The sequence below is a fragment of the Motacilla alba genome, chromosome 7, assembly GCF_015832195.1.
Source record: "Motacilla alba alba isolate MOTALB_02 chromosome 7, Motacilla_alba_V1.0_pri, whole genome shotgun sequence".
In the NCBI taxonomy this organism is placed as follows: Eukaryota; Metazoa; Chordata; class Aves; order Passeriformes; family Motacillidae; genus Motacilla; species Motacilla alba.
The window spans coordinates 26,377,386-26,402,932 of record NC_052022.1 but is presented as its reverse complement, the minus strand read 5'-3'; the positions used below and the strand labels follow the sequence as shown (position 1 = coordinate 26,402,932).

At 40.2% G+C, this 25,547-nt stretch overlaps 1 protein-coding gene across 1 annotated transcript; it reads right to left on the bottom strand.

The window, feature by feature from the left end:
• Positions 1 to 17,631: 17,631 nt before the first annotated feature.
• On the bottom strand, positions 17,632 to 25,532 carry WDR12 (WD repeat domain 12). The gene is made up of 13 exons (XM_038142343.1): positions 25,343 to 25,532; positions 25,168 to 25,262; positions 24,028 to 24,122; positions 23,273 to 23,379; positions 22,326 to 22,441; positions 21,778 to 21,932; positions 21,075 to 21,120; positions 20,806 to 20,891; positions 20,499 to 20,639; positions 20,281 to 20,386; positions 19,421 to 19,553; positions 18,823 to 18,895; positions 17,632 to 18,097 (listed from the first exon to the last, which is right to left on the bottom strand). Exons 1-13 carry the CDS (start codon positions 25,381 to 25,383, stop codon positions 18,020 to 18,022), a joined length of 1,272 nt encoding a protein of 423 aa, XP_037998271.1. The 5' UTR covers positions 25,384 to 25,532; the 3' UTR covers positions 17,632 to 18,019.
• Positions 25,533 to 25,547: the final 15 nt, after the last annotated feature.

The window sequence follows — 25,547 nt, the reverse complement described above, 5'->3', positions numbered from 1 at the left end:
TGAAGAATTGAAGGATTACTAGTGTACGTCCCTCAAGGCAGGGCTAGCATGTGATTTTCCAGTGGTGGAAAAGTTTAGGACAATAAATATGACATCAACATCAAGTTCCCAATATTGTGCATTTCGCAGCCAGAGACCATGGGTCAATTTGCATCCAAATAGGAAACTGCTTGGCTGAAATGTAAAAGAGTAATTCACAGCCAATGAAGTCTGGAGTATTTGATGCTTTCTCAGATTTTAGACGTTTTTACCTGTTCATTTGTCTGTGGATGTTTGCCTGTCTCCAGATGAACAGGATTTGATTCTTTATTAAATAGGCTGTGACCTCATTCATCATTAAACTATTTCCTCACCACTGATTACAAATCTAGTGTTTGTTTTTGTGCATGTAAGGATGATTTTACTGTAAATATGTCCGGTGTTCAAAATACCTTCACACCTTGCATTACATATAGGAAAACTGCCAGAGACATTAGGATGCTGATGAAGATCATCTATGAAGACAATGGAAAGAGCATCTCTGTGGTGAGCAATGACCATCTTCCAATTCTTGATTCACTGTTTTCATTTCAAGCACTTATGTTCCTCAGTTAAATAGCTGCTCTTTTTTTTCCCCTACAGATTGTAAGAGATAATCAGGCAGGAGACTGCTAGGAGGATTCTCAGGTATCTCAGGTTTTTTTGGGGTTAGATCTGACTGCATAGCAAATTACTATAGAAGTTGTAAGCCAAGGCTTCTTGTGTTTTATCATATTCGCTTGCTGTCCTTTTCCTGGCTCTTCACTCAGTATTTGGAAAATGTTTAAGATAGTCATCCCACCCAGACTTCAAAACTTTTGAAATGCTGCTGTCTAACACTATTTCATCTACATATACAGCATTTACAGAAGCACTGTTCATTGCCAGACATGTCCTGGTTAAGTGCTGTGTAGTGCAGACATAAGTTAGAATAGGATGGAGCAGGTAATTTAGATGAAGCTCTCCCACACTTGAAATTGGCTGGATTCATCACCACTGCATGTACTTTTTTCCAAGTCTTAATCCTGCCAAAGAAGCCTGATTCATCTCCTCCTGCACTGTCTGTTTACAGAACTCTTGTTTCACGTAACCTGGGCCATGGCTCTGTAACTGATGCTTGTATTGATGTAGGAGCATGTCTGTGGTCAATAGCAATTTCACACTGTGGTGACATTGCTTGTGGTAAAGAAAAGATTCAGTAGTAGATTAAAACCTCATTACTGCAAGCAAAGTAGAACACTGTTCATTAATTTCTACACTTATGAGCATGGGGATGTAACGTCTGTGATTAAACTGTTGATTAAGAAACTGTTTGCACAGTTTGTTGTGAATGCCTTTTCCAACTACAGATGTGTAGCTGACCACTGTAAACACTAATTTCACTGTTGATGGAAATGGCTCTTGGGGAGGTTTTTTTATTTTCTCCCAGTGGGTGTCCACTGCAAGTAGCTGAGCAGTGAGCACTGCCAGAATTAATCTGGTTGTGTGTGTGAGGCAGGCAACAGGTAACAGTGTGTTCTCTTTGCCCTTCATCTTTCCAAATCTCTGAAGTTAATTAAAAGTTAGGACAGAACTTGACCTACAACATCTTGTACTGGACAAATTACAAAGAAGGTACATCCTGGCCTAGCCCATATATTTTGTGTGGCTTTTGCAAGATTTGAGTCATTTCTGGAAAATATTTTTCTATATACAAGATTCATTAAAGCGCTGCTCAGCTGCAAGATGTAGTCAGGTGCTGTGTAGAATAGATGAAGGGCTGCAGCAGATTTTGGTTTATGATTTGCAGTTTTGCAAAATTACCTGTATTTGCTGTAGTGAATACAGTTAACATCAGCTGGGACATCACAAACTAGGCTGAGCAGTCAGATAATTATGAGTTACTTCTCTCTTGAGATGAAGGTTTTGTTTCTATTTCCTGTTTAATTAGAGCAGTTTGGTCTAGGGTTGTTCTGGGGCTTTTTTTAGACCTTCTCAACCTTTTGTGGATTGTAGATATTTAATTCCTCATTAAGAGGTTGTTTTATAGCATGTTCCTGCAGTTTCAATGGAACAATTTCCTTTCCTCACACAGAAAATTATTTTTTTGTGATGATTTTTGATTCAAGTTGTAAGCACTGTCTTCATCCCATAAAGTTATCTTCAGGTTTCAGGAAGATGTTTGCTAAGTTCCAAAAATTTCTTGCTATAGTACTACAGGGAGCTGTCTTTGCTCCAAGAGTAGGATGGATGGCAGCATTCTCCTGCAGGTGTGTGACAGCTGCCATCCCAAATCACCCATATCCATGCACACAGTAAGGCAAACCCATGGGAAGCAGCAGGTCCCAGAGCTCAGGAGGCTGAGGTTGATTCTGATCTTACGCTGTGATCTCTGGGCAGCATCAAATGCAGCCACTTAAGAAGCATAGTTTCACAGATGTGTGTTCAGTTACATTGCTTGTTGAAAGCTGTATTGCCTACATATCTGTTCTTTTCTTCCAAAGCCACTTATGTGGCTCCATAAATCTCTTTTTGGAGCCACAACCCCAGTCCAAACAACTTTTAAAACCCACTGCTGTGCAGTCAGAAATTACAGGGTCAGAAAGGCAAGAGCAGCTGAAGTCTGCATAAAATGGGGGGAAAAAAAAAAAATCTTCAAACTCTGTCCTGCAGTGTGGTTCTCCATGGTCTTGGCCTTACTGGAACCCACAGAGGGTTGATGCTGGTTTTGGTGCTGCAGGAAGTTAATTGCAAGTTAAGACAGAGGCATTTCATGGGCAAATTCATAGAAGAGCTGCATCCTGGCCTAGTCTGGATGGGTGTTTCATGTGTTTCTTTGGCAATATCAAGATTTCAACCCTGCCTCATTTCTGGCATACCACGAATGTATTATAACTGCAGGAGAAACAGTGCAGAACCTGTGCTCAGTCTCACCTTTGTTGCCAGAGAAGGTCCTGAGAAATTGCAGATAGCTATTCCAAAGCTTTCAAAGTGCCCAGAGAAGCTGTGGATGCCACATCCCTGGAAGTCAGATTGGACAGGGTTTTGAGCAGTCTTGCCTCATGAAAGGTGTCCCTGCCCACTGCAGGGAGGTTGGGACAAGATGATCTTTAAGGTCCCTTCCAACCAAAGTTGTCACATGACTCTATGAAAAACCAAAATTCATGGCTTTCTCAGGGTTGGGAAATTATACCATTGTCACATCCACTTTTATGTCCCAAATACAGTTTTGCTGTCTCAGGTATGAGTCATAAGCACATGATTTCCTTGAAGATAGAACAATTAAAAAGAATTCTTTGTATGCCCTGGAGTATTTTCCTGGAACTACTATTTGCCTTGTAACCCCTGGGATTTTATTTTTAGATGGCCATGAGATAAAAAATAATTAGCTAGATCTAGTTCCCCCCCTTTTTATCCTGTGATGCATCACAAATCAAATCTTATTTGCATTGAACCATACCAGCTTAATAGGCTTTCAAACAGCTCCAAAATCACAAACCCAAGGTGTTAGAGACTGATTTTTCTCTTAAAACTCATAGTGGGATCCTTTAATGCTGTTCTTCTTGGAACTTAAATGTTCACCATCACACCGGATGATGGTATGTGTCTGTAGCAGGATGTTAAAGCCTTTTGTAATAGTGAAATGCAATGAGTGTGTTTTTAAGGCCACTGTAATAAAATACTGTCAATATCTGCCCACAGGATAACTATCTAAACATTAAGCAGCTCACTGAATATCCAGTGGCATCTGGACTTGAAAGGAGATCCAGATCTGCAAAAACACTGAACTATGTGGATACAGTTACGATACTCTTCTAGACAGCTAGAAAAAAATAAGGTAATGTTTGTTGTTAAATACAATAAGACCTTTTTAAATAATAAAATATTTCAATCGACCTCAGGATATATCTGCAGACAAACAAAAAGTAACTGAAGTATGTTCTTGTCTCAACTAACTAGAAGTGCGGGCCTAACTTGAATTGATTGGTCCATGCAATGAAGTGGTAGACTGAGCTACTTCACACACTGAATGCAACTCAAAGAATGTTTCAGATCACCTAGAATTGAGATCCTAATAAAGTACAAACTTGGTGTTTCTTACAAAAAGTATTTCATAACCCAGTAGAATGCAATCTGCTTGAACGTTTTCTCCATCCTTCGGCCTGAGTCCATTACATGGGACTGTGTGCAGCCAGTGTCAAATGCTGTTTGATAGGAGTGTTTATGTTACTTTTTTCCCCTTCTCTTACTCTGGCACATTTTCTGGCAGTAGTGGGCTTAGAGCATGCAAAGTAAAGAACAAATTCTCTTCCTGAGCCAAGAGTGTGGTACTGCTGGCCAGCATTGGAGTGTAGTGCTTGCACTGGGAAGTGCCAAATGTGGTTGACCTCTCAAAGAGAGAAAAATTGGTTTATGGGAGCCTAAAAGATCCATAGGACAAGAGGTCATATGTTGATTCATTTTTCTATTGCAAATTCAGATGTTATCACTTTTGCTAAAAACATTTTGAGAAGCAGTGAATTGGATGTCAACTACAAGATTAAGATGCTGTAAAATATGAGCTATTGGATTCAGTACAAGGCACAGGCTACCCTGTGGTGACTCAGTTATTATAAATTTGTACTTATTCTGGTTGTTTGAATTTTGAGCAGCTTAAGGAAATAATGCTCCAGTAGATATTATTAACTGCATCAGCTATTATCCCTTTCTGATTTTATTGTAGTGCTGAACACTGCATATTTTACATTATAAAACATGCTTTACAAGACCTATGATTATTGTAAGAATTAGAGATGGTGGTTCTTCCTTTTGGTTTTTGTTCAAGTACTGATAAAGATTTGAGGAACACTAGAACTGTATTTATTGCATACAAGAAAATTGCACCTAAATTTTAAAATTATTTTTAGTGGATTTACTGGAAAGTCTACAAGAATTCAGTTTAATCTACTCAGTCTAAGTCTATTTCTGATTCTTATTTTTTTTGTCTAGCAAAAGCAACTCAGCTGAATATTTTAAAATGTATGTTTGAAGAGTGTGCATTCAAACTATGAAATTCTAAATCCAGTACTTAATGTATTTTCACTCTTCTGGCTGATGTCTTCAATGCTGAAAGAATCAGGACTTAGTAAGGGATCCAGATTCCCGGAATGTTAACCTGATGTATTGAGAATTTATTAATTGTATTCTTTCAATTTTCTAGTTGCCAAAACACAACAGAATTTTACTTCCTTCAGTTTTCTAGTTGTCTTCTCACTTGCAAAACTTAGCAATGTGTAAAGTAGGACAGTAATGTCTTTATGTGTAAACTCATTCAGATAACTCTCTCATAACCTACTTTCAAGATGAAAAATTAATTTCTATAAGTAGTAAAGTTTTCATTTGGTTGCTGTAGATTTCAACTGGCATTTCTTAAATGAGTGCATGTTCTCATTTGAAAGTCCAGGGTCTGCAGAAATTTTTTCATGCTTTGGAGTAACTGATTCTGCAGGTGGCATAGAAGTTTGTTGGCCACAAATAAGAGGGCAGGGCAAAGCTTTTCCTCTCTCTAGATGTGTTGGGACTTCTGAAGCTGTAGCTGGATTGATTCATCCTAACAGTGCATGTGGCTAATGTGTTAATTAGCCAGCTGTTCCTCTCTTTTGCAGGAAATTATCATGCACGTGCCTCTGATTGGGAAGCATTTGAAAATGTGTACTGCTATCTCAGGCTGGGTGACTCCTGGTCTTTCAGGCTGAAACATTCCCTTTTCCTCTTGCAGAGCTTTGTGTGGAAAATATTAATAATGCTGTTATCATGTTTCGGTACAGAATGGTTGGGTTTTCCAAACCATCTCAGCGAGAGGAGAGGAATGATGGTTGATATAGAATCACAGAATAAGCTGACTTGGAAGGAACCACAGGGATCACTGAGTCCCACTCCTGACCCTGCCCAGCACCATCCCCAAGAGTCCCTGAGACACCATGTCCCTGAGAGCATTGTCCAAATGCTTCCTGAGCTCTGTCAGGCTTGGTGCTGGGACCACTCCCCTGGGTTACCCATTCCAGTGCCCAACCACCTTCTGGGTGAAGAACCTTTTTCTAATATCCAATCTAAAATCTCCCCATACCCAGCTTCAGGCCATTCCCTCTGGTCCTGTCACTGGTCACCAGCAAGAAGAGATCAGTGCCTGCCCCTCCTCTTCCCCTCACGAGGAAGTTGTGGCTGCAGTGAGGTCTCTCCTCAGCTCCTCTTCTCCAGCTGAACAAGCCAAGTGACCCCAAAGCAGTGATGCTTCTGCAGGTACTTCCAGGTACTGCCTAGATCAGCCCTAGGGTATATATTTAGGCTGATTTCATGGAAAAGCTATTCCACTTACCCTCTTTTGAAGAATAATAGTAAGAAATGTCAAAAAGTAGTTTTGAGTACAGGTGTTATAGGTAATTTTTTGGGTTTTTTTTAGTTTTTTGGGGTTTTTTTTAACCATTTTCTAGGCTTAAATCTGAGAATCATCAGGCTTGCTTATCTGCATGTTGTTTCTTCATTGAACTTCTGTATTCTGAACTTCTGGAATAACTTCTAAAATAAAAGTAGGCCTGAGATTTTCAGCTCTTTCAGTGTTTTTTTCAATACTGCCAGAAGGACTGAAAATTAAAGCCAGGAGGCCTGAAGAAATTCTCAAATATGTGGGCATGGGTGGGCCAGCGCCATCATAATTTGTTAAATAATTATATGAAAGTTAGATGACAAAGTATTTGGAGTAGTATTGTTTAAAGGTTACATCATTCTTGCAAAAATTGGGTATTGTATTTAAGAAAGTTCCTTTAAAGAGGATAAAGAGACATTTGACTTTGAGTCTCCATTGTTTGTAATATCCTCTTTCAGCCTGAAAATATTTTCCGTTCCCATCAGTTTTGTCTTTTTTTTTAATTTGGCAAACATGAATATTTTTCCTGAACTGTGACTAGAATGAAAAATCGTTATTTTTGTTGGCTTGCAGGCTTTGCAGCTTCCCCTCCAATAAGACTGGCAGATTTATTTTTAGAGCTCTTGTCCCAATACATCTTACACAGTTATTTAATGAAAGTGGATTAGAAAAGCCTGAGGAATGGGTTTAGTTTGGGCCTTGCTTGCAAGATTTGAGGGTGAGCTGCATGTGACAGAGAATGGGTTCTTTCTGCCTGTGAATATGCAGGAACTTTTACTCCATGGTTACACAGCCATCTTCCCAGTGCTCTTGGCTGCCTCCATCTCCCTCTAATCCAGCTCCAAAGGGACTACTTCTGACATTCCAAACTGCTGAGCAGCTTTCCGACAGCTGCTATTGAAATCTGAATAAAAACAAAACTGTTTTCTTTGCCTTCCTCCCAAAGGGGGATCAGGTGAAAATGGAGCCAATTTCTCGTGTGTGCCAACTCTACCCCAGTGCTACATCACCTTGAAGCTCTGATATGCTTCAAGGACAGACTGAGAGTTGAGGTTGCACTTGGAGAGGACAAACAAGAAGTTCTAAGGGCTGGAGATGTGAGCCCTGTACAGAAGGACTGCTTGGCACTGTGGCTGAGTGGCCCAAGATAAAGAGCAATCATTTGTGACCCCATTACCATGGTCCTGGACCTTTAAACTCTGTCATACAATCTGCAGGAAAACTGTCTTAGGTGTTTCAAGGGTTTAATTATCTAAGTCTTAACTTTCCTGCTCCTGGACATTCAGTTAGCTGGGTAAAATATTAGACATGCTGGAAAAAGTGTGTTCAGAACATGAAAAAGAAAAAACATGAAAGACTGCAAGTTGAAGATTAGAAATTAGTCTTTTTTTAGTTGAGGGTTTTTTTCAAGAATTCTGGGAAGCAGCTATTTCCTTTCTAATGAAACATGTACAGAATGTTTATGATTCTTCTAGAGTGTAGTTTATTTTTTGTGCTTGTTGCTTACTGATATTTCTGGAAATGTCATCTTTCTCCTCTCCACATTCTTCACTGGGGTTGCTTAAGGGAGACTTCTCTAATGGCTAGGAAAAATTCTTTCTTGAGAAAGAAGGAACACAATGATCTCTTGTTCCATCTCTCCAATTTATTGATTCTTCCAGTGCATGACGTGTAACGATGATGTTCTCTCAAGTTTCTGCTTGTAAAAATAGTTTCAATAAAGTGTTTAGAAACTGTTTCAGAAATTCTGGTTGTACTTCGTAATACTGGGGCTGTTTGTATTTCCTCAGGAAGATGATGGTATGCCAAAATTTTGTTTACACTTAAGAAGATTCCATTTTCTAAGCTACAATGCTGTACAGCCATGTACTAATTTCATTTGATTTCTTGATTCCACAAAAATACTTTTATAGATGGAATTTTAATAAACAATATGGCCAGCAAGATTTAAAAGAGGAAAAAGTGCGGGTGAAGGAGAATAAATGTTCTGCTTTTCTGTATACATTGGCAAATGACCATGGGGAATGACCTTGAGTGTGCTGAATTCGTCAGTCTCCTTTTGTGAAACTTCATATCTGTAAATGTCCAAGAAGAGCTGGAGTGTGCCCCGCAGCTGTTGCTGTTGTGGCCGGGCCCCTGGAGCAGCGCAGGAGCTGCACAGGCTCTGCCAAGCTTCAGCCTGTTGGGCTGGGGGTCAGCATTTGGTGCATCTCTGGTGGGTTTATATTAGCCATAGGTCTGAGGTGCTTGTGTAGCCCAGTCTGAACAGGAGGAGGATGTGTGGGGAAGAGCAGGCACGCAGCCTGAGCTGGGGAAGAGAGAGACAGGTCTCCCATTTATCGCCAGATCTTCAACGCTTTGTGCTTGACAGACATCAGAGTTCAGCAAAGTAGTTTTCTCTTCAAGTCTGAAATGGCTTCTGCTTCTGCCACGTGCCCCTCCAAACGCCTCTGCACCCTGTACTTGCAATGCCACCTTCGTATGAATTAACAGCAGCGCGTTCAACTGAATGAATGGGGACTCTTAAAAAAAGTAAAATTGGAAACCTTGCCCTTGACGTCTGTCCTTTCTTTCCAGATTCACTTACATTGTAATCTGCCTGAGACATTGATAAGAGCTCTACTTTATTTTCTTCCTCAGATATGGCTATAAAAAAATGTAATTGAAAAATAAAATGTGTGGCAATTCCAATTTATTAACAATTTTTATCGTGAGAGCTCTGAGGGTGGCAGAACCAGCACATTGTTCCAAACTGCTAAGGTGCATAGAACAACCTTCAGATTTTGACAACATTTGCAGTTAGATGTGGAGTACCTGGGGGTGGGGGGAGAGTCAAATAAAAAAATAAGTGCCTGCTGTATATGTCAGACTTCATATGGAACAATGACGACATGATAGGCATTGGGAAGAAAAAATGTTTGAGGGATATAGGCATGCTACAAAGGAAGACAAATGTAAATATTTTACTGTGTTATTACATGGTGGGGTTTGCTGGGCTTCTACTAAAATGTCTTTAACTGAATGCAGGGATTTAAAAAGATGTTTCCAGGAATTTTATAAGGTAAATTTTCTGTTCTTTTTCTTGTGACTTATGGAAGCTTATAAAAAAATTATAATATCTAAATAGATTGATGTGTAAGTTAAAGTGTATATCTAAATAATTCCCAAAATAACACAAAATGCAAAAAGTTAAAATTCTAGGAGAAACCACTGGTGTATATGATTTTATTTATATATTATTAAGTATTTTAGATAATTTTGATTAACGTTTTTGAAATGCTCATTGAAAACAGCCATTTAAAAGGCTGTGCAGTTGTAATGTAATTTAAAATATTCATTTCCAACCCGTTTCCCATAAATGTTTTTAAAATATCTGTAAAATATTGATTTTACTATCCCAAGGTGGTTTCTGTGGTGATTCCTTTTTCAAGGATTAACAGGTAAAGATGCAATGGAGGGGGAATTTCTTTTCCACAATCTTTCCACATTAGTTGCCATTTTACACTGTATGCTTTATGAAAAATAGCACATGGGGAATTGCATATTATTATGCTGGCATTTAATTTTTTAATTGGAAAGACACAAAAATCTTTTGTAATCCATAATTACTGTTTTTCAGTATAATGTGCTATTGAAGTTTTCAAGCATTATAAAATTCTTTCTTCATTACAATTACAGCTTTGGTAATAGTCCTTGCAAAGTATAATTAGATTGAATATTTAACAGAGGACTTTTTATTCTTTTAGTTGTGAAAATGCAGCATTAATGTATCTTTAAATGAAATCTCAAACCTAATTTCTGTGGTTAATCCCAAGCAGTGACTCCCTCCACAGGAGACCACAAATGTTTTAATTATTGATGTTATATACTGTATAAATATATATCTAGGGAGAGATAGAGATTGTATATCCCTAATGTTACATATTCAGTATTTATTTAAATAACAAGAATGCTAAAAAGAAGGAGAAAAGAAAGAATAACCTGAAACTAGGAGAAGTTTTTTGACGTATAGTGTACCATAAAGTCCCCATCAGTATTCTGCTGCTCAGTAGTAGGTATCTGTACAGGCCATTTGAATGGAAGAACATTTGAAAATAACACTTTTTAGAAGGAAATTGTTGATTTATTATTCTGTGGACATAATCAGTTCAACTATTAATTATATAATCATGTAAATGAGCAGTATGGATGTAAAAGTCGAAAATTTTAAATCTAGAAGCATTCTTTTATCTCACAGCAATCAAGCTTCCCAGCAACATGAAGAACAGAAACAACAGTGGAACTTAACTGCTGGCAAGTGCTGAGTGCTACTTGTAGACAGTTTATGAAGTGCAACCAAGACAAAAGCCAAAGAAGGGTGATGATCCAAGCTCCTTGTGCCTTTCACCAAGAGCAGTTCTGAGCACACACAGGAGGGAGGATTAGCTCCTGGAGAATGGGTGGTGGCTGCAGCCACAGCTGTGCAGACATCTGGCTGCGGGCAGTGTTCCTCCCAGGGCCCCGCTGGTGGTGCAGGGCTGATGTCAGCAGCCAGGGCTGCATCAGAGCGTCAGCTGGGCTGCCTTGTAACTCACCCCTGCTCTTCTGTGCTCAGGAGCTCCTCTCAGGGTGGGGACTAACAGCACAGGCACACAGAGCGAATGTCACTGACAAGAAGGTGTGTCAAAGGTAAATACAGCCTGCTGCCGTGGCCCTGCTGTCACAAGGGACTTAGAAATGATTGTAGGAAGAGGAATACAGTGACAAGGCATTGGGAGCCCAGAGTGTCTGCTATATTGGAGTGTTAGCCTAGAGGTCTGTTTAAAAAGAGGAAGATTTTGCTTTCTTGATGCTGTGAGGAATAAGAAGCTAGATACTTTGCTTATAAAACAGGGAGTGCATAGCAAAATAAAAGTAAGTAGCAAGATACTGCTACAGAGGGAAACGACAAAAGTTTATTTATTTCTCTCCAACTTTTTTTTAAATAGCAGCCCTACAAACTGTTGTATCACAAATTATAAAAAATAAATGCGGCAGGATGGTAGCAAATGGCAAAAGCTATACTTGAGCTAGGTAAGCAAAATTATTATCTTCAAATATGTCAGCCAAGATAGAAGAGATTACAATTCAGACATTCCAAAAGTGAAAATATTTTTCAGTTGCTGCACTATACTGCAGCAGACTGAGAAAATATTAGAAATAGAGATTTGTTTCATTAAGACAGACTTCTCTGGTATGTAGTATAATATTATTCTCAACAATGATCTGGTCAGATTTGTCTCATAATTCTCTGTTTACATGTAGCATGTAATACCTATAGATACTGCAGAGGATCAGAGTGGTGCGTGGTGGGATGGTGCGCAGCTTGGAAAATGCTCTCCCGGCAAAAGTCATGGCTGCTTTTTAACAGGACCCTTTGGACTTGCACCTTTAAGTCACAGCAGCGTAGAGACTGGAAAGCTGAAATAGGGAAACTGTAGTCCCCTCATCTCATCTTTGGTGAGTTCATGCTGGATTCTGTGGCACCAGTACTGTACTAAACAGCTGTTGTTTTGATTCCTCTGTTTAAATAGATTGGATTAGAAGGGGAGAAAAACCATCATCTCCTCCCCCTCACCATTCTGGCCAAAGCTTAGTTACTATGAAGATAAATCTTATTTATTTCCTGTCAGAAAAGCCTTCACTGACATGGAATATTTGATTTTTGGAGACTGGTTCTGACTCAGTTTTCAGCTATGTTAAGATGTAAGATCTAATTATTGTAAATTGCACAGAGGTAGGCTGCATGTAAGCTTCTCTGAAAATCTGTATTAATGCCATTGATTTGGGTAGGCTTCACCGTATTAACTGACATGCTCTGGAATTAGAGCAGGTTAGCTGAAACCAGGATCTGTTTAAATTTGTGCTGTTTAGATCCAGGAAACACTTTGTTTAGCATTGTAGCTGCAGGAGATAAGTACTGTGTTCTGAGAAGCACCAGAGAATATCCATTAAAGGTCTCTGTATACTCTAAAACCTAAAGGCAAAACATGATGATTGTTAAATTCATGATTCTTTCATATCCTATGCTTATATCAATAGGACCATTTGCATGTTGATGTAAGATGGAAACAAGATCTTTTGTGTAACGTCAAAAGTAGTCTTGATTGCTACTCTAAGTATTAAAAACCTTCTGCCAGTGAATTCTAACATCTCATCCTATGCTCAGAATCCACCGAAATAACGAACTACCAATCTGAGACCTGAGAGATAAGATCTATCCAGTGGAACTCAGGGAAATTCTGTCAGATTATTATTTTTTTTAAGATCAAGAAGTTTTTGCAGATTTGCACAAACCTCTTCACACTTGGGCTAAAGTTTATGCAACACCTGAGAGGAAAAGAATGGGAGAGAAATGAAAATTTGTGCTCTTTAAATTAGAAAACGAATTAGTGGCTTTTAACAGGGGACATTAGAAAACAAGTTTGTTGTGAATCCCAAGCATCATAGTATGAACAACACCTCTCACTAATGCACAGCCATGCCACACCTTTCAGACTTTGGTTCAGTCTGTGTTTTGAGCAGATGGCTCTGGGTGTCCACATCCACTGCTCAATCAGCAGTGTGCCTAAGGCTTGGAATGACACAAACAAGAATTTTATGCCACCTGGTAGCCTTCAATGCTCCAAGTATTTTTAAAAAAGGAGAGTTTAGCTTGTTTGGTGTTGTCACCCTCCTGATCCCCAAACAAGCCCACATGACAAAGATTTCTCAGCCTGGCTGCCAGACTCTGTGGTACCACTTTGGATACTGACGCAAACTCCAACCTGCTAAGCTGTTCCACCAAGTATGTGTGCAGGGGTGTGTGCACAGATATGGTGGTGACACCACTGAGACAGGAAAATAGCTTAAGATTGCCTTCCTCTCTGGTGCTGAACAGCTTCAGAAAACAACAATGTCATTCTAACACTCGATACCATTTTTTGGGCTTTTCAAATGGTACAAGCAACTGAGGGTGCCCTGTTGAAAGTAACTAGTACTTGTTATTGGCTGGGAGAATGAGCCATTTTCATGTATTCATGTTCCAACTATCAATTCATACTGACTCTCCTCGTGGTCCATAGGTTTATCCCTGATTTGGCATCCAGCTCTGCATCAGATGTTACCCATAATCATCTTCATTCTTTGGTGAATGCTTCCATTTCCAGTATTTCTTTTGTGCTTTGTCAGCTATTTTTTTGACCTGTCTTGGGAACAGAAAGCCATGAGAGATTTCTGGTTTGTGCATGTGTGAATAACAGACTTGAATAGTTTTCAAGAACTGGGATAGAGAGAGAGTTAAAGGAGAGGAATGAATTCACTGAGCATTTCCTGAGGGCCCTTCCAAGGGATTTCAGCTCTTTCACAGGCAGTTTAGAACAGCTGTGGTCTGACTGAAGATCAGTACTTCCCTATTCTAAATTTATGGACCACAGACAGTGGGAAGTGTGATGGGGGGTACTTTTGGATAAGCAATATAGATTATTGGGATGTTTTGCAATAACTGGCTTATCATGTTTCTCTATACAGCTTTTTGTGACTTGTGGCTTTGCATTCAGAGGTAATTTCAAACATTTCAAGAAATTACTTTGTTTAAATTTTACATTATAGGCTGACAGTGTAGGTACTAATCAGAGAGCATTTATTTCAATGTCTATTTAGTTCCACAGTGGTTTTCTACCAAGATCCCCTGTTGGTCACAGGCTGCTAGCTGTCCAATGGAATAGATTGCAAAGGCATGGAAAATCAGCATTTTGAAGTTTCAAGTATGAATACTGAAATTGCTACAGAAATTTACATTTTTGTGGTTTGAGTTATGTTTTCAGCATTCCCTACAGTACATGTCTTGATTTGGAAGGCTTGATAGACTCATCCAGACTGAGCAGCTGTCTTTCCTAGACCAGACTTAGCCAACTTCTCACTGGCAGCTGAAAAGCCACTTACTTCATGCAATTTACAGGACAACTTCAATTGGTTTTCATGACAACTAATTTCAACCCAAGTTTTGCCTGCAATTTGAGATCTCTGCCAATGAGCTTACATCAAACAAAATTGGTGATTCAAGCCTGATGGGACATTTGTGGCGTATAAATTGCAACGTAAGCTACTACAATTTGTCGATAGCCAATGCAGTGTCTGTGCAGGTCACTGTAGCCTCGTGCTTCTCGAATTCAAGCAGGGTGTTAATCCATAAACTGCATTTACCCCTGGACTGGGGTGTGTCAGGGCCAGCTTGGCAGCCCCATTCTGACAGGGAGCAGAAATGTGAAGTGTGTTGACCTAGTTCTCATTAAGTTTTATTCTGATAAAACCTTTTGCCTTCCCCACAGCAAGGGAGAAGAGCACATGCTAAAATTTCCGAGAGGTCATGGAACAGATCAGCCTAAATCTGCTGCTTGCTTGGGACTTTTGGTTGTTGTTGTTGTTTGGAGGGGTTGTTTGCTTTTTTAAGAATCGTGTTATCATCACACAATTTTGGAGATAACTTGTACCCTTCGTTAATTCAGTAATGAGAAAATCTGCAATTCTTCAAGTTATATCCACATTTAATAAGACTTAAATCAACATAGGAGTGTAACAAAAACGTGTTTTTCCTTTAGGGAATTTGTGCCTGTGCCTATTTACTGCTTTCTGTTGCAGAAATGTCAGAAAATTCAGGAGAAAATCTGACATCTTAGGAGTTTTCATTAAAAGTGTATTCCTTTATCTTAGGAGTTTTCATTGAAAGTGTATTCCTTTATCCTTGTGCTTCCTTCTGATCTCAGTGAAACACTTTTATTTAAATTGCAGAAGTCACTTTTAAGCATATGTGGTTAGATCTCTTTCCTAAGGTATGCATGCTAAAATCTAGAGGAGTATGCTGAGTTTATCCTGGAAATTTATCAGCCTGTACAAAACCAATGAAAACTTCAGTAAGTTTGTCTTCACTAAGGACAAACCTCACCCTGGGCTCTGTTCTGTAGGTTGAAAGGGACAGGCAGAGCAGTGCTGGCTGGAGATCTGCATTGTTGGCCCAAACTCCTGTGTCCACATTATCCACACACACCCATTCAGGTTGTGTGTCACTGGAATATTTACTTTATTTAATGTTTCCTTCCCTCGTTTTTAATTCAGTCTCCCACTTGAGAGAAGACTGAGGTTTAAAAAATTAGCCAAATGCTAACAAGAGAGAAAAACCAGTGCTCTGCCAGGGCTGGCTGTAGGGAAGGGATGGCAGCCATCCAGAAGCAAAGATGAAATTCTCAAAGCAAGAAGAAAGCTGAAAGAACCAGCTGGGTAAAAGGAAACACATGAACAGAAAATGCAAATGTGACACTAAGCCAGGGATCAAGCAGGTGAAACCTCGTCTTGAGCTAATGCTTTTAATGTGTGTCAGTGCATGGTGGTGCTTGAACTGTGTTTAGAGCAGCACATGCGTGCTGGTGGACAGTTTATGCCAGGTGTCAGTGCAGAATGAAAAGACAGAAATAGAACAATGTGTATTGCACTGCCTCTCAAAAACAAACCAACCCCCACCTCCCATCGATAAAAAAAACAAACGTAGGTCAATCTGGCAGTAGCTGATTTTTGTCTTCTTTCCCCTCACTTGTAGAATCACTTTTATGTTTAAGCAAAATTGGCAGTTAGTACATAAAAATTCCTTACTGTTTTGTATTATGCTACTAGGGCACAATGAATATGCAGAAATGGTTTTTAGGGGAGGAGAAAAGTATTTTTTGTGAGTAGAATCACCATCAGCACCTTGACTCTGGATTACCATACATTTGACTCAGTTCTTCTGCAGTTTTAAAATCAACTCGTGTTGATCACTGTAATTTCACATGATTATTTTAAATAGAAGGACTGCATGTTCAAAAGTCTTACTGAACCATTTTATTTAAGATTACAGGTCATTGAAAGAACTGTCAGCCAAATGTAAAATGTCTTGGTTTCAGGATAATTTATGGACAGTGGTAATACAGATATATTCCAAAAATACATTGTACTTTCACTGGTATCACTTCATGTTAATATGGTTTACTTAGTTCCTTCTTGGGCTGTTCCTTTGCCACAGTACTTTTCCAGACCAGAGGAGGGTAAAAAAATCTCCTGCTTTTCACTGTGGTCTATCAAAACCTACCTTTCTAGATAAATTCTGTGCATTTTTTTACAGGTACTAGTAGATCTGATGGATTCATTGAAACTAAAACAACTAATGCCACTGGGTATGTTTGAGGCTAAATATTAGTCTAAGATAAGCTGACACTTCGGGTAACATGATCTTTTTCAAAAAGTGTTTTCTAAATCTTTCTGGGAAGGCAAGAAAACCGTATTAAGCTTATTTACCTTGCTTTAATGAGTCTTTAGACATAGGCATATAAGTTGTTAGTTGCAGTACTTCACTTGTAGAGCAAAGGGATCAGAGATCCTTCCCCTGTCCTTTGCCATTTTCACCAGTTTTGCTCTTTCATATTTCTTGAAACTCCTTACTCAGAACTGTATATGCAGTATATATATAGTCTATATGTAATTTTTATATTTATTTATTTATTTATATTATAAACCTGGAGGTTGGAGTTCCCACTCTTCAAAGAAAAATTATTAATTTAAGCATTTGACTTGTTAGTGCTGTACAGGTGTTACACTGATTGAAAGCCAAGACATTGGTGAGGACATTCAAGTGAGATCTCCACACAGTTTAACAGTGTGCTGGTTGAACATCACATGTATGTATTCTAACAAGCTGCAGCAAAGCTTTTCCATTTGAATGCTGAACTGAAAGCAAAACCACCAGCAGAGAAATTGAAAATTGAGTATGTTTGAATAGTGCTTATCCTCGATCAACCTAAAAGCTATTGCAGCTTTCTGTGTCTGTTCTTTGTAAGAACAAATTACTTCCACTTCTGCCTTCTGTGTGATCCACCATTGTTTCTACACATCCTTAGGTCCAAGACACCACATGAGTGGTACAGCAGCACAACAAGTACTGTGGTACAAGGCTGGCATTCTTATAACCTACAACCCTAATTTATGAGCTACTAAAATATGGAATATTTCATCTGCCAGTAAATCTGTCAAGTTCCTGTATATCATCATATAAATGTATGCTATTTATACTGCACATATACCAAGTCTTCATCCTAGAAAGAAGTCTGAGTTCTTAATTAAGGACTAAATCATAAGAACTGCCAAGAGCCAGACTGAGAGGAGAGCTGAAATCTCTTTTTTATCTGAAATGACACACTAAACCAATGAACTGTTGATAAAAGCTTTATTTTTTTTTCCCAACATAAAGCAGGTAAACTCAAAAAATAATTTAGTCATTGTGTAGTTTTTCTGTAAGTATCAGCAAAGAGTTTACATCTCATTAAAAGGGCTGTACAAATAGTAATTTAAAAGATGTTAATTCAAAGCCATCAAAAAGGAAGGAAATGACCTTTGCTTTGTTTCACATGAATCCCATTTGGGCTTTGCTATTTTTCTGTGACAAATATGGATACAGTTTACCAATACAAAACCAAGAACGGCTCTCTGAGCAACAAACTCCTCCTTTCTTCAGAGCTGGTTGTGTAGAGATGCTAATCTATTAGCATCTACTGCAAAAATCTTTGTTTTTAAAAAATGTCTTCTGGCTGTTGACCTTCATGCCCCAACATCAGAGGCTGTAGCTGGGTATCTGTAGCAATACAGTTTGTTGTCTGCTCCTCCACTCAGTAACAACTGATGAGAGAAGGAAACTGTGGTTAATATCAGAACCAAGCAAAATTAAGTACACAGAAGTCAAGGACTCAATTTTTCTTTCCTTTATAAAAAGCAGCAGTGAATAATGAACTGTTAATGCATGGCTAAATCCTGGAATCAAAGTGCAGAAGCAACTTTGCCTCTTACTCTCCTCTTAAAATTAGAAGTGAAACTTGTGTAGGAAAGCTGATAAAGCTTTTCCTGACTTTTACAGTGATCAGGAGCCACACTGAGAATCTTGAACATTCACAGAACTGGGGTTTTGGTAATTTTAAATGCATGTACCACTGCAGCAGCAGAACAGCTTGCTCTAGAGGATTATACAGTTTCCCCTTCTACATGTACTGACTGCCACGCCCCAGCTTTACTTCGTGCTCTAGTCCCAGTGGCAGAAGGCTACCTTGGGACATGTATTTTCTGTGTTTTCTGCAGTGCTGTTCTCATCTCTCCTTGTCTGGAATATCACTGTAATGCTCAGTTAAAGCCACTGAGCTCCTGCTCCCACCCTTCCCCTTTGCAGAGTGTGGGGACATGCTGCAGTGGCTGGGACATCACCAGCCAGGCATCAAACAAACACAGCACAACTACAACTGCCTGTTCTCTTCTAGCTTTAAGCATAAGGAAGTAACAGCCCATGGCTGCTTTTAGCTCTCTTCTCAAACACCATGCATATAAATCAAGTAACTTGCTCTTCAGATTCTTACCCCTGCTTCTGTCCAGTCCACACACAAAACCTTGTCTTCGTGAGCAGCCAAGTCATACAGAGGAGCTTTGCAACTGGTGAAAAACAGGTTTAAAGTTATGTGAGCAATCACAGACAACAACTGGTCCCAGGGAGAGATGCTATCCCAATGCTATCACACAGCTGTGACCAAGCAGTTATAAACACTTTGAGAGAGTACAGACATTGACCATCTGTGGTGCTTCCTCTGCTTTCCCCAGAGCAAATCACATTAGTATTATCCTCTCCTACATCCCCAAAGAGGAAAGCAACAACATTTTTCATCTGCTTGCAAACAACTTCGAGCCTAAAATTCAATCGCTTCTTGGGAAGAATTTATTATAGCTTCCTTTTCCATGTGTAGATGCTGCTCAACAGCTTATGTTTTCCAGCCCTGTGGTAGACTACAAGTATTTTTATCCTTTTTATTATGTGGTTGACGTCCAAAACCTAGAGGATTTTCACAATTGCCATAGGTGTTTCCACTGAATGTCTCTGAGTGCTTTTGCTACTTCATGAGGGGTAGCTCACCCTGTAAGCTTACATGTCTTTGCACAGCAACAAACACAGGTTTATTTTACCTTCTTGTGTCCCAAAGCTTCACAATGTTGTCCAGAGAACCAGAGATCAGCTGATGCTCGTGGGTAGGTGACCACTTCACAGATGTCACCCAGCCTGTGTGAGATGTCAGAGACAGGAGAACCAAGGAGCCATCTGAATGGAAAGAGGAAAAAACACAGACATCAGCAGATGCTGAAACCAGCACTTTGAAGATGTGTGCAAAATCCAGTGCAATTGCAGTTCAAGTTAAGTGTTAAGTGAACTCTAAATAAAGTGAAAAAATGTAAGCCACACAAGTTTTGGGGAAGAAAAAAACCCAAAGAAACAAACCAAACCAAACAAAAAAGAAACCAACCTGAGACCGCTTAAAATATATTTTCTTGTCACTAAACTTCAATTTCAAAGATTTTTTAAGCAAACAAAAGAAATTGATTTTATTAACAACACGTAATATGCTAGTGAACTTTGGATTAGATTTACAGAAGCTAAACAAGTAAATGTTATTACTATTTGTGGCCTTCCAGTGCCTGAACAGAGCCTACAGAGATGTGTTCAAGGCCAGGCTGTGTGGGGCTCTGAGCAATCTGCTCTGGTGGAAGGAGCCCCTGCCCTGGGCAGGAACTAGATGATCTTTAAGGTCCTTTCCAACCCAAACCATTCTATGAAATGTGTCTATGAACATAAATCTGATAGGCTCAGTCATAATATCTGTAATTCCATCTGTTTATGAAATATGGTACCATGAAGCTTTGTATTTAATAAAAGCCCCCAAATGGCTGGTTTCAAGCAGAGGGACCAGAAAAGTTTGTGAGATGTCTCTCAACAGGACAAAGTTCTGATTTGGAAGAACATTTTTGAGACCATGCATGTTTAAGCTCACCTTTGCTGCGAGGATCCCATAGTCTGATGTGTCTGTCAGTGCTCCCTGATGCAAGACGCCGACACAGGGGTGAGTAGGAGACAGAATTAAACACTTTGTTTCCTGTCTGTCAGGAAAGAAAATAGTAACTAAGACAGGAGATACTATTTTACACAGCTTTTTCTCTTTCTCTGAGCTGAACTTCAGCTGAACCTACAGCCGGAGTACAATGATCTCACCAAAGTTGATTTGAGATCTCCAGTCTCAGCATCCCAGAGTTTAATGGTGTGGTCCCACGATGCACTGCAAATTTCTTCAGCATCTGACCACAGCACAGAGGAGATGGCTTCTGTGTGGCCAGAGAGGGTTGCCAGGGGAGTCTAGAATTTAATGGGGACAGATTTGAGTAAGTTATCAAACAAATAAAAGAGTCTTATTATCCTGAGACATACCAGCAGTTTTAAAGTCACCTTTAGTAAAGGGAAATTATTTGTTGTGGCTACACTTCTGAAGCAAAATCCTGGACAAACCCAGAGCTCATCTTACCCTTGTTAGTCCAAGCTGTTCTGTTTTCTGCTTCTTCCGTGGTCTGTTAGCTGCTTCTTCCATTTCATCCTCTTCATCTGTAGGTACTGGGACAGAATACAAGCAGACTTGAGCTACAGATTTTTGAATTCCATCTCCATGTAAGTAATTAAGCAAATCCCCATATTCATGGTGCCATCGTGCAGGTGACAACAAGATCAGAAACTGTGTAATTAATCAAACCATTAACGCAGCGTAGTGATGTATAACCTTACAAACTTACATCTTACCTGCAGACCAGATCTTTAACATCTTATCCCAGGATCCACTGCAGAACTGTATGAACAGAAACATTTTGTTAAATGTTGATCCAGATACACCTTGGAAGAGAGACCTGCTTGAAAAATGGGTTATAACATACAAATAACAGTGCTGGGCTCCTAAAATCCCCTCCAAAATGTTTGGCATACATCAAATTATTCTTTTTACTTCCTTTGTAGGAAAAATATCTACAAAATAACTATTTCCTTCAGCACCAAAAAGTTTGACTTTAAACTGTCTGATATTGAGTCAAGCTGGGAGCAATGATTCCACCTTTGGTGGGAGTGCTCATAACTGTTGAATTCCTGGGTGAAGGGAAAGAACCTCTTTACCACCTGCTTTTTCCAAGAACTCTGGAAATCTTTTTCCCACCAAAACCACCACGAAAATTTAGGTCAAATTTGAAAACACTTCATTATAGCATACAATTCTCATGCATTACACTTTAAATTTTAACTTGTTTTCTAAACTAAATGATTTTGTGATTCTATGGCTTAGCATTGATGTGACACTCCTAATTCTCAATAGCCACCACTTATAACAAGACTGGAAAATTATCACTGTGTCATAAAATCACAATGATGAATACCCATGCAAGGACAAAACCAGGATTTTTGAGGTACAGGCTGCTAAATCCCAAAACACAAAGGTTTCTTTCCAGAAGTCACTCACTTTTGTTCTTGTACAATCAACAGCCACGGACTCGACACTGCCAGCGTGTCCCCTGCAGCAGTGAAGGGCTTTCACTTTGTTTTTCTCCACGTTCCACTCCCAAAGCAGCACAGTTTGGTCCATGGAAGCACTGAGTAACAGGCACGATAAACTATCTGAGGAAGAAAAAAGTTACACTCGTGTCCAACTCAGCTTTCCAAAGTCTTTATAAATAATTATTCTAATCCTAGAAGAAACAGCAGATAGACAGACACTTATATGTGCTTCAGTTTACATCACGTTACCCTGCAAGTACAGTTACTATAGCTACATATACACCAGTATTTGCTCATGGACACTGCAAGGTGGAGAGAAAACAACCACCTTAAAGTAACGATATTCATTACTGTCAAAGGACTATTTTATGCACACCAGGACTTAACTTCTTACACAACTGACAGAGACTGAAATAATTACATTTAGATAATTAAATATTCATAGTTAAGGAATGATATCATTTCTCCCCAAGTAAATCAAACTACTGCTATTGCCTTGCTATACATACTGACCTTGCTTCACCCACGCCACATCCTTCACTACTTCCGTGTGCCCAGCTACTGTCGTGATGGATTTTCCTTCCACAGACCAGATCCGAGCAGTCTGATCGTAGCAGCCAGTTAATATCCTACAGGGAACAGCATTGGAAACATCTTTGCCTTTAAGACCAACAAATGTTTTTATGAAACAAAGCCTCAACCAGAAACTTGGCAAAACTATTAGCAGAGTAACTGGTTTAAAGGAAATAGCATGAAAGAGGAAAAAGTATCTTTTTGCTACAGAGCAAAGCTTCATTAAAGCCTTGCAACTGGGAAGCCAAGAGTACAGGCTAGAAAGACAAGCAGTGAGAGTACTGCATGTTCTGGATGGTGGGACTTAAGATCCCTTCTGTAATTTACATAATTCAAAACTTAATTTGTTAGTTTTAGTATGTTGCCAGGGGTTCTCAAAGGGTTTTCAAATCTCTACTTAATATATGAACATTACCTAGCTCATTGGGAAATAAATGTGAAAATACAGTAGAAAAAGGCAATTATGCCTCTTTGGCTTTTTTTCAGGAACATCTCTGCAGAAAGGTATGTTACTCTATTTGTTGCTGACGGGTGTCATGTTGGAAGTCAAGGGTTTAAGCAAAAAAGAGTAATGAGGAAAACTTGTTTTCCTTTAAGAAAAAGGATACTAAACAGCATTTGTTTTGTTCATTTGTATAAGCAATATATCTCAAGTTCAGTGTCTCTAGCTGTTTTCTACCTGTGTTAAAGTCACTGTTGTGACTGCGTAACAAGTGAACTGCTTACAAAAGCAAATAGCTGACTGACTTGACAGGTTAAAAAAAATAAAGCAAAGAGGGGAAAAAAACCCACCCAAGAGATTATTAAAGAGAAAATCCCACTCTATCTGATACCAGGGAGGAACATGAATAAGCAAGACAAAACTTAGAACTGGCTTAGTGTGGTACCATTCTTCAGTGGCTTGAACAGAACTGATCCAGTCATCATGGAAGATGCATTCTTCTGGCTGAGGGGCCATGTATTTCTCCACATACTCTATTTCCACCACTTCTTCCTGAGCTCACAGACAAAATACTTATTTAGTGATGCAGCATGGTTTTGGGTTTTTTTTAATCACTAACAGTAAAATTTAACTGTAGTGTGGCACAAATATACAGGTTTATTGAGCAAAGGTCTTGGTATCCAAGTCCTTCGCCACATCAGTAAAACAGAAGTATTTAGGAAAAAAGTGTGAATTACATTGCTTTCCATATTTTTATCAAATTATTATTAATAGCAGGCTGGAAGCAAAAGCAAGTGATTTCAGTCTTCTTACATTCCTCTTCTTCTATATTTACTAATACAAAACTGGTGTCTAGATCACTGCAACATTTTCTAGAGGTAATATTAAACATCCCTGTTATCTCCCACCATAAGAGACAAAAATGTATTAATGATGAACTGAACAAGAGAAGAATTTCCCCAATGAACTGTACACAGACAACAGACTGGATAACATTCCTTGCACTGCTCTGTCTGTAGTCTCTAATCTCTGCAGCTCATAATGGATTTAAAAATACACAGAATTCTCATGGGAAAGAAAAGAAATGAAACTGAGCAAGGAAATCTACCCAGCCACTAGTGTAATAACTAAATCAGATTGAAGTAAACTGGCTAAATATGTTCTACTGTCCAAGAAGGGGAGACGTTGAGTATGACTCACTGTGGAAATATTTTCCATTTCCATGTGTGTGACCAGCGGCAATCGCAAGAACTGGCCATTGATAAGGAAGTCAAATTCCACATACTTGTGATCCGCTGAAACAAAATGGGAAAAATCAATGTTCAGGTGTCACTAGTTATTTGACATCATCAAGAATGGCATCATTTTGTGACTAGGTCAGGGAAATAGAGCCAGGAAGAGTTAAAAAAAGACCCAAACATAAACAACCCCCAAAACCCCCAAACAAATGACAACAAGAACAAAAACCCCAACCAATTACTTTTTTGTCCCAGTTTTAAGTGGGCAGCCCATTACTTTCACAGGATTACTTAAGTTAAGAGGAAGGAAAAATTGCTGTTTGGATTCAAAGAGTTGTTAGCCTCTTATTGTATTTTCTCTGTAACTCTGTGCAATCAAACCCCAGAGGTGCTTCCTGACTGTTCAGTAGGGATCTTGCCACTTGTTACCACCAGCTAGAGCTCTGTATGTGTGGCAGCAGTAGGAAAATCCTAAGAACTTTTGGACTGTATTTCTCCCTTTGTAATGGCATAAATGACAAAGGCTCTGCATTTTGGCAGAAGCGCTGCACTGTGGACCAGTTTTCTATTCAAGACTGTTTGCAATGTCATGGGTTGAAAGCAACTGGCAAAAGGTTCAAGAAGCAGGGTATAACAGCACTGACCCAGCTTCTTACAGAAAATGGGATTTTCCAACAACATCGGACAAGTGTCTTTCCCAGATCTGCTTTCAAGTCAGTGGGCCCATTTCATCACCGACAGAATAGCTGAGGTTTTCTTAAAGGCTGTTATAAAAACGAAACCTCTGGTTTCATTAGTTCTTGTGCCAGGTTTTGGGCAATATTTCCATTCCCATCCGCGGCGGCAGCCTGGCCTGGGCGCCGGGCACACACACTATTGCAGCCCTTGGTCCATTTCTCCTGGGAACGCCCAGCCGCGCCGCTACCCGCAGCGTTTCAGATGGAGCTCCAGGAGCGCCTCACCGTAGGCAGCCAGGCCACGGCGGCGGGGCGGGAGCGGCTCGGGCTGCGGCCCGGCTGTGACAGCCCGCGCGGGGCCGGGCCCGGCCCGGGGACACGAGGCACGCCGGGCTCCGAGGGGCCGCCCCCGCCGCGGGACCTACCGTGCGCTGCCGCCAGCAGCTTGTTGATGAGGTGGCTGAGGTCGGTGGTCTCGGAGGTCGCGGGCACCGAGAAGGGCACATCCTCCACGGCGAACCTGCGGGCACAGCGCTCCGTTACCACCTCTGCGTCACCCGCTCCCGAACCCGCCCCGGCCCGGGAGGGGAGGCCGCTCACCTGCGGTTCTGGGTGCGGAACCGCGCCGTGAGCTGCGCCATGGCGGCCGCCGTCGCCGGCACCGAGCACGTGTCGCGGCGCGCCCCGGCCGAGCCCCCCCGCGGGACCGCGCGCCGCCCGCGTGCCGCGCGCCCGCCGCGCTCCCGAGAGGCCGCGCGCCGCCGCCTTCCCGGCGCCCCCCGCGCGCCCCCGCCCCGCTCCGCGC